Below are 10,090 nucleotides of genomic sequence, written 5' to 3'. Positions count from 1 at the left end.
AAAGAGGGGAAGGCCTTCAATGAGATGGATTGACACAGTGGCTGCAGTGATGGGCTCAAGTATAGAGGGATCACGGAGCTGGCACGGGACTGGGCAGTGTTTCATTCTGCTGTGCATAGGTTCACTGAGTCGGAGACAACTCGACAGCTCCTAACAACCACATAACTGTGGGGTGACAACTGCCAAACTTTTGGTTAGAAGAGCATTTAACTGTTGCGCCACCAGGGCTTAAACCATGGAAATGACCTGCAACCATGGTAACCGTTTTCTGTCCCTCTACTCATTCCTCTAGATTTGATTAAAATCAGCATCCGGCAGATATTGATGTGATGGTTTCTGACAATGTGCAAAAGGGGATTCTCTTCCTCACTCAGATGGCAGCTGGGATCCTGGGAAACTCATTTCTTCTTGGTCTTTATAACTTCAATTTGATTACTGGACATGTGTTGAGACCTTGAGACGATTCTCAGCCAACTGGTCCTGGCCAACTCCCTGGTACTTTTTTCTAAAGGGATTCCTCAGACTATGGCAGCTTTTGGACTAAAGTTTTTCCTCTGTGATGGGGGATGCAAACTAGTCTTCTATTTGCACAGAGTGGGCAGAGGGGTTTCCCTCCGCACTACATGCCACCTAAGTGGTTTCCAGGCCATTAAGCTTTGTCCCAACTTCTCTAAGTGGATGATGCTCAGAATGAGGTCAACAAAGTGCATTGGCTTCTGCTGTTTCCTCTGCTGGATTCTGCATGTCTTGTTAAATGTCTTACTTCCTTTGACAGTGAATGGGCCACAAAATAGCACAAACACAGGTATAAGAAATTTTAGCTACTGTTCTCTACCTATCCTGGATAAACTGATAAATAATCTTCATGCCACCATGTTCTCCTCCATTGATGTGATACATTTGGGCTTCAAGGTCTGGACCAGTGGCTCCATGGTCTTTGTCCTGCACAGACACAAGCAGCGAGTCCAACACATTCACAGCAACAGATGCTTGCCCAGACCTTCCCATGAGGACAGAGCCACACACAACATCCTTATCCTGGTGGGCATGTTTGTCTCTTTTTACTGTCTTCCATTACTTACTGTCTTCCATTTTGACTCTTTGACTCTAATTTTGACTCCATACCAGTGGCTGGTGGACATGTCTGTGTTTGTGGCATCATGTTTTTCAACATTCAGCCCTTTTGTGCTCATCATTAGTGACACCCATGTCTCTAGACTTTTTTTTTTTTTTTGCCTGTTCAAAAAACCACAATTTTTTGAGTAATCTGCATATGTAGCTATATGCTTTCTATTCCCTGCATGAAACATACTGATAACTATACTATGTGAGTGCCTGTGACGGGCCAGGCACACTGTTGGGAGGAGCAGCCCTGGTGGAGCAGTGAATGGTTAAGCACTTGGCTGCTAACCAAAACTTTGGTATTTTGCATCCATCCAGTGATCCCAAGGGAGAAAAGACCAGATGATCTGCTCACATTAGATTACAGCCAAGAATGTGGAGAACCCCAAATTCCTAAAATAAAAAATAAATGATAACAAAGCTTATTGGAGTGGTTGAGAGTGGAAGAGTCCGTGAGATGATGGCCCTGAGTTATTCTTCAAACCTTGAAGTGAAATTAGCCCAAGGTCCCCTTGTTGCTAAATAAGAAATTGGCTTTAAAAAAAAAAAAATCACCCATAAGTACTACTCTCTTTTTAAGAATCACCTATAGAAAACAGAGAGAGCATTCCAAGATTAAGGCTCTTGATAGAACTGAAATTTCTGGCTAGGGTCTAGGTCTTATCCCTCCTTCTCCTAAAGTGACTCCATTTTGTGCTTTTCTGTCATGCAATATAGTGTCATTTCTGTGAATATTTTTGCACTGTATCTTTAACCTAGATACAAGCAGTTCCTACAGAAAAATGTGGTTTTGTCCACTCTACTTGTAGGTGAGCACATAGTCGATATTAAGAGGCGATTATTTGACTGGTGTGGGTGTAATAAACATGCGACTTTATGGACTAAGATGATTCTAAGAAAATAACCCCCTCAACTGTACTTGTAATCTTCCAAATCTTTGTCTAACCCAAGTTATTATTAAAATAGCTGATGTTAAATAAAGAGAAAATTACAACTTTTCTTTATCATAACTTTTTCTCTCCTTCAGCATTACAGCACTTGCCAGTTTAACTTGAAACCATCCTGTTCCTTCAAAAAACTTTTACTTTTGGTTGCAGGGCATTGAGTTTATGCTAATAGTGGTGGAATATTTTGGAAAAGGATAGCAATAACGGTGGCACAACATGAAAAATGTCATCAGTGTCCCTGAGCTGTAAATGTGGAAGTTGTTATGCTGATGAATGTCTTGGTGTGTTATGTGTTCACAATAAAAGCTTAAAAAAAAAAACCTCTTTGAGTTTATATTTCAACAGCACTCACCACTAGAATGCAAAAGTAACTCCATATAGCACAGGCTGCCAATGTCAATACCAGAAAACGTGACTTTAGTTGTCAGCCAAATGCTGTCACTTAGAGCCATACTGAAAAAGGAAGGAACCCTAGCAGAGGTGGTCAACCAAGTGTTGGCTCCTGAGACTTTGTAAATGTTAACCAATCAAAAATACTCCAGCTGTACCATGTTCCTTGTGTTTTCTTCCCTTTATTCAACTCTGTAACTGTGCAGGTCCTTGGAGACTTTGTCAGAAACCTTTTCATTCCACCTTTTTGCATAATGCTTTTATGCAGTACCATTTTTTTTTTTAAATTTTAAACAGACTTGTAGTTTTTCATTAAGACCAGTTATCAATTACTTTAAAATAAAGATGAAAATGTAAGACTGTAGGAAACTAGATCCATGGAAACAGAACCACCAAATGGAAATGAGAATGTTCATGCATTGTGAACAACTTGTATAGAAATTGCTGAATGGGGACCTTCACCAAAAACACATTATTATTAGAAAGAAAAAAACACTACAGACAAGAAACCGTATGGGGCAGTACTACTCTGCACACACTGGGTTGCTTTGATTCAGGATCGACTTGATGGCAAGCAAGAACAAAACAAGTCTTCAAGCAACCAACAGGTATCAGTGTGCCCAGAGTTAAGAGGGTGATTGTGAGTGTTGCAGGATATGGTACAGGGTGCCTGTTTCTGATGGGTTCTCCAGTATCAAACAAGAATTCTGAACAACCTAATGAAAAGTTTAAATTAAGTGGATGAAATCATCACTATAGCTTTCCATGACTGACTTGGTTCAATGCAAGTGAATATACTATTTTATTACAACTTACAAATTCAACATTTTTAACCATTGGTTACATTCAAAGTGTGTAGTATTGAATGGCCCTCAAAATAAGTACATTTATTTATATTGTGATTTGGGTGAAAGTTTACAGAGCAAATTTGTTTTCCTTTCAACAATACACATTTTGTTTTGCAAAATTTATTGCAATCTCCATAGTGTAACACCTCTCTTCCCACTTGTTTCCAATTCCCATTGTCCTCTCTTACTTCTTCCTGCCTTCATAGCTTTGTTGTTCTTGTTAGGTGCTGTCGAGTTAGTTCCAACTCATAGCAATCCTATGTACAACAGAACAAAGCATTGCCTGGTCCTATGCCAGCCTCACAATCCTTGCTATATCTGAGCCCATCATTGCGGCCACTGTGTCAGCCATCTCGTTGAGAGCCTTCCCCTTTTTCATTGACCCTCCATTTTACTAAGCATAAGCTCTTTCTCCAGGGAATGGTTCCTTCTGACAACATGACCAAAGTAGGTGAGACAAAGCCTGGTCATTCTCACTTCCAAAGAGCATTCTGGCTGCACTTCTTTGAGGATAGATCTGTTAGTTCTTCTGGCAGTCCATGGTACTTTCAGTATTCTTTGCCACCACCACAACTCAAAAGCATCAACTCTTCAGTATTCTTTATTCATTGTACAGCTTTCACATCCATATGAAGTGACTGAAAATACCATGGTTTGTGTTAGGCACACCTTAGTCTTCAAGGAGACATCTGTGCTCTTCAGTACTTTGTCTTTTGCAGCAGATTTGCCCAGTGCAATACATCTGATTTCTTGACTGCTGCTTCCATGGTGTTGATTGTGGACCCAAGTAAAATGAAGTCTTTGACAACTTCCGTCTTTTCTCCATTTATCACAATGCTGCTTATTGGATTTTTATGTTGAGGTGTAATCCATACTGCAGACTGTAATCTTTAGCCCTGGGCAAATGTGGTCCTCCTGATCACATATGGTTGATTGTTCTAATGAGTGCATATCTTCCTGGTGTTCACCTTTACCTGTTTATCATTTGGCTGAAATCTGAACCATGAGTATTCAGTTCAGTTCTTAGCTGAAGGGTGTCTAAGGACCGTAGTCATGGATGCTCCACCAGTCTTCATCAGACCTGTCAGCCTGGCCTTTTTTTTTAAATGATTTTGAGTTTTGTTCATTTCTTTCTCCCACTCTGAGCCCTCCTACTGTGATCCCTTTCAGAGCTGTCAGCAGTGGTAGACAGGCACCATTGAGTTATTCTGGTCTTAGTGTCATGGAGGCTTGGGTTCACATGGTCAATTAGTCCTTTGAACTAATTGTTTCCTTTGTTGTTTTTTGTTAGGTGCCATCAAGTTGTCTTTGACTCATGGCGACCCTATGCACAGCAGAATGAAACACCACCCAGTCCCGTGCCAGCTCTGCACTCCCTGCTATACTTGAGCCCATTACCGCAGCCACTGTGTCAACCCATCACATTGAGGGCCTTCACCTCTTTCGTCAACCCTCCACCTTACCAAGCATGATATCCTTCTACAGGGAATGGTCCCTTCTGACAACATGACCAAAGTGAGGCAAAGTCTGGCCATTCTTGCTTCCAAGGAGCATTCCAGCTGCACTTCCCTCCAGGACATATTTGTTAGTTCTTTGAGCAGTCATCAGTACTTTCTGCATTCTTTCCCAGAACCACAACTCAGAAGCACCAATTCTTCTTCAGTGTTCTTTATTCATTGTCCAGCTCTCACATGTGTATGAGGCAATTGAAAATATCATGGCTTGTGTCAGGCACACCTTGGTCCTCAAGGAGACATCTTTGCTCCTCAGCACTTGAAAGAGATCTTTTGTAGCCAACTTGCCCAGTGCTATATGTCGTCTGATGTCCTGACTGCTGCTTCCATTGGCATCAACTGTAGAACCATGCAATGAGAAGTCTCTGACAACCTCAATCTTTTATTTATTTATCATGATGCTGCTTATACGTCTAGTTGTGAGGATTTCTGTTTTCTTTATATTGATATGTAATCCATACTGCAGACTACACTCTTCAATCTTCATCAGTAAGTACTTCAAGTCATCCTCACTTTAAGCAAGCAAAGCTGTGTCATCAGCTAGCACAGGTTGTTAACGATTCTTCCCCCAATCTTGATGCCACGTTCTTCTTCATATAGTCCAGCTTCTCAAGATTATTTGCTCAGCATGTAGATTGAGTAAGTATGGTGAAAGGATACAACCCTGCTGCACTCCCTTCTTGATTTTAAACAATGCAGTGTCCCCTTGTTCTGTTCAAACAACAGCCTCCTGGTCTACGTATAGGTTCCTTGTGAGTACAATTGAGTTTTTTGGAATTCCCCTTCTTCTCAATGTTGTTAATAATTTGTTATGATCCACACAATCAAATGCTTTTGCATAGTCAATGAAACACAAGTCAACATCTTTCTGGTTTTCTCTGCATTGAGCCAAGATCCATCTGACATCAGCTATGATATCACTCGTTCCACATCCTCTTCTGAATCCAGGTTGCAAGCTGGATTGTGTCTTTGAGTGGTTAGTTACTGATTTATTGCATGACAGCTCCAAACCCACCCTTTTTGCCTGCTCTGTAAAAATTAATCTGGGCCCTTTACTTTTTCTCTGTCTGCTAGTCCAGAAGCTTTGTCTGTAGAGGGTGAAATCTTTTTCTTCTCTCTTATTTGCTCTAGAGAGCTGAAAGCCAATAGTTGTTCCTTAGCTGGCTACTCACCAAGGCAGGATGTAGAACATTTTTTTTCTTTTTGTGGATTGTGTTATGTCAGTTGACCTTAGTGTTCCCTGAGACTATGGTCCTGAGCACCCAGCCCCAGTGACTCATTACATCAAGGTGTTTGGTTACGGCAAAAAAGTTTTCTTAACTTTGCCTCCTGTATATGCTGCTATATTCATGGATATATTTGCATCACATATAAATACATGGGTAGAAATATCCTGTCAAACCTATATATGTATATTAGTGTAATCCCCTTTGTCTTTCCACCCCTGTTCAGCTTGTGTACCTATTTATCTTCTCTACATTACTGGGAGTTCTGGTGGTGTAGTGCCTAAGGCATTTGACTGCTAACCAGAAGGCTGACAGTTCAAACCCAACAGTCACTCCTCAGAAGGAAGGTTGGGCAAATCTAATTCCATAGTGATACTGCCTTGGAAATCCAAGGAGGGGTCACCATGAGTTGGATCCAGCTCGACAGTAGTAAGTTTGCTGCCAAACGTGTATGTTTGTTAGTGTAGTACCATTTGCCTTCCCACCCGTCCAGCTTGTGTGCCTGTTTATCCTCTCTAGATTACTACTGTCATTGCAGGATTGTGTAGTAGTATTGACCTTTGTGGCTTTAAGAGTACTTTTATCATGAAATCAACTCTGCAGGTTATCGTTCCGGGAGCCCTTGGATGGTGCAAACAATTAACGCGCTTGGCTGCTCAAAGGTTCCATCTCAAAAGGAAGGCCTGGCAAGAATCAATCTGGGCCCTTTAAATACTTTTTCTCTGACTGCTAGTCCAGAAGCTTTGTCTGTAGAGGGTGAAAGTGAGGCATTGCAGGAAGAAATAATTGAGCTTCCTGACTTGAATTGGTTTCCCTGCACTAGGATTCTGCAGCAGCAGGTGCAGCCTCTCACAGGCAGGGCTCCTGCAGCCCATGGGACTTCTCCAGTGCTCGGCACCTGCAGCGTCCAGTAACATCGAGTATTCAGCAGCTCCCCTGGCAGTCTTGGTGAGAAGCATAATGTCTCTGGAAAAAATATCTTCCTGTGAAGTTTTCTCTGGCATGCTTGTTGTTTTTATGTGCCTTCAAGACAATTACAACTCATGGCAATCTGCTCCCATAAAGATTATAGCCTAGAAAACTCTATGGGGCAAGTTCTACTCTGCACACATGAGGTCGTCATGAGTGGGAATCAACTCAAAACAGCTAACAGCAGCAGCAATTGTTCCATGATACAGGGACACAGTTTCCACTTTTTTGAGTAATGCAAAACCTCAGTATTTTAAAAATATTATTCATGCCCACTTTTTTTTCAACATGAGTTTCAATTTCTCTGTATTTTGAAGTGTTTCTTAAATAGGTATAATTACATGTAATTCCATATTTGGATTTATTTTTTTCACTTGATTTGAGGTTTTTAGTTTTCAAACAATTATAATTTTACATGAATTGCTCTCTCTTTCTGGATAATTTCATATGTAACATAATGCAACAGGTTGTTTTTTCCATAATATATACCAGGTATTCAGTCTCTCCATTAAGATGGACATTTTTGTTCTTATGGGTATCCTCTTAACCTAAGTCCTATATACATTTTTTATCTTTCTTTTTATTGTGGTGAAAACATTTGAAAGATGCAATACATACATTTACATAAAACGTACTCTTGCAGTTTAACAACCAGTTCTGAAGTTAACACCCATTTATTGCTCAGGTCAAGAAACAGGATAGTAACCGGAACTAGATGGTGCCTGGCTACCATGGCCGACCACTTGGAAAGGGGTAAAAATTGGATATTCTAGATAGAGTGGGAGAAAAATATGTAACACAACTCAACATCATAGAAATGATCAGGATTATGGGCCTGATACAAACTGGTGAAACCTTTAAGACTATGGTTCCCAGTCACCCTCTGGGTCTGGAATTCTCCCATGGTTTAACTTTCAGCCAAAAAAATAGACAGACCTATGAAGTGAATACCAGGGAGGTGCATTCCTTAGAACAATCAACCATGGGAGATCAGAAGGGTAGCACTTACACAGGGAGACAGCTCAGGGGGAAAGAATGCACAGAAAAGGATGACACAGGGAAAAGGTAACCACAGGTAGGAAGTTGTTAGAGAGCAGTTACATTGTAGGAATTACAGTCAACATCATGAAACTGTGTATTAACTGTTGAATGGAAAACTGATTTGATCTGTAAACTTTCACCAAAATCACAATACAAAGTTAAAAAAAAAAAAATGTTTTAGGCTGGGTTCTCTAGAGAAGCAAAGCTAGTGAAGCTTATAGAGAGATTGAGAGAGAAAATAATTCTCTCAGGGAAATGGTCCACACAGTTTCAGTGGCTGGCAAGTTCCAAGTCTGTAGGTCAAACATCAAGCTAGGGGCATCTCCTGACTCACGCAGCTGCTGGCTTCAGCAAATGACGAATCCAAGATTGGCAGGCAAAATGGCAGACTGTTGGCTCAGGGGCTGCGAAAGCAACAATTCCAAGATTGGCGGGCAATGCGGCAGACCACAGGTTCAGCTTGGGAGATGATGAGCCAGATGCAGGATCCAGATCCAGCAGAAGGTCAGGGAATGTTCCCAGCATGACCATACACAGACTGGAAGTCGGCCACACCCCTGAGGAAACTCCCTTTCAACTAGCTGCTCATAGAACATCGTATCATGAAGGTGATTACATCAGATCTCAGTATAGGGGATGATCATGCTACAACCGCTTAAACCATTTAGAATGGTCCAGCCAAGTTAACACACACCCTTAACCATCACAGATACTAACAGAACCCCAGAAACTGCCCATGCCTTCCTTCCAATATAGTTTTTCTACCCCAGAAGTTAAGCAATGTTTGGACATACTGACAACACAGTTTACAGTTCCTTGCTTTGCCTGGTATTTTTACTAAAGTGTTAACACTGTTACAGACTGAACCATGTCCTCCAAAAAGTGATGTGGAAGTCCTAAGTCTCTACCTGTGAAGCTGACCCATTTGAAACTAGGGGGTTTCTTCTGATATGTTAATGAGGTAATGCCAAAAGTTTCTGGGTGGCACACAAGTTTGGACTCGCCTAAGACCCACAAAGTTGGTGGTCTGAACCCATTCAGCGGCACTGTGGAAGAACAGCTTGGCAATCTACTTCTGTAAAGATTACAAGCTAGAAAACCCTATGAGGCAGTTCAACTCTATCACATGGGGTTGCTATGAGTTGGAATCGACTTGATGGCACAACATCATGTCTTTTATGCAATTAAAATGCATCTTCAGACAGACTCCTTGCAGAATAAAAATTGTCTGGGTAAAGCTCTGCATCCTCTGATGAAAATCACTAATACCCTGCAAAAGCCAGTAATGTGAGCCACCTGTTTTCGCACTAGTAACTACAGCATTCACCCACTCAGCAAACACTGAGGGCTGCCCTGTTGTCTTTTCCTGTGTTTACAGCAATTACAAATAGTATTACTACAGATGTTCCTGCCATGTTTTCTGGCATAACCAAACACACATTCATTCATGTATCACAGACAGGAATTTCTTCTCCCCAATCACACAATTTTAAATTTAACGTATAAGGTCAAACTCAAGAATGACTCTACCAGTCTACTTTACAATCTTTACTAAATTGTATAGTGTAAGGAACACTTTACCATATCAGGCTTAGAAGGTACAGTCCATCCAGTGAGTTTAGTTTTAACTTCCTTTTCTGATTGTCTTAAGATTACACTTGTTGTTGTTGTTTCAACTGTCCACACAAGAAATTTTGTACTCTTTCTGAGTTGATTTCTCTCATTCACTTGTAGGGCTTATTTATCAAATTTATTTATTATTGATACACCCACCATTACTTTCAATATTTATCCCAAGCTCCTTTTAGTTGATTCCTCTTTTTGAAAACACCCTCCAAAGTGTTCATCTAGGTAGACTTTATATAAGAAAATGAGATTAAGGAATGTGCTGTGATTACTGCTTTATTTTTGGTCTTGTAATGCTTCAAAAATAAATGACTAACCTGCATTTAATTTTTGCTTGGGAGATCCAGGTTTAATCTTATTCGTATCCATATATATATATATATATATATATATATATATATATATAT

The 10,090-nt window shown here is 40.6% G+C and overlaps 1 protein-coding gene across 1 annotated transcript; it reads left to right on the top strand.

The window, feature by feature from the left end:
* Positions 1-329: 329 nt before the first annotated feature.
* LOC103210449 (vomeronasal type-1 receptor 1) lies at positions 330-1,266 on the top strand. Its single transcript, XM_007956366.1, is given in 2 exon segments — positions 330-460; positions 462-1,266. Coding segments are annotated over 2 exon segments (936 nt in total).
* The last annotated feature ends 8,824 nt before the right edge of the window (positions 1,267-10,090 follow it).

The sequence above is a fragment of the Orycteropus afer genome, unplaced genomic scaffold (assembly GCF_000298275.1).
Source record: "Orycteropus afer afer isolate SDZICR_OR568_19922 unplaced genomic scaffold, OryAfe1.0 scaffold00610, whole genome shotgun sequence".
Lineage (NCBI taxonomy): Eukaryota > Metazoa > Chordata > Mammalia > Tubulidentata > Orycteropodidae > Orycteropus > Orycteropus afer.
The sequence above is the reverse complement of the archived record's forward strand: the minus strand, read 5'-3'. Positions and strand labels throughout refer to the sequence as shown.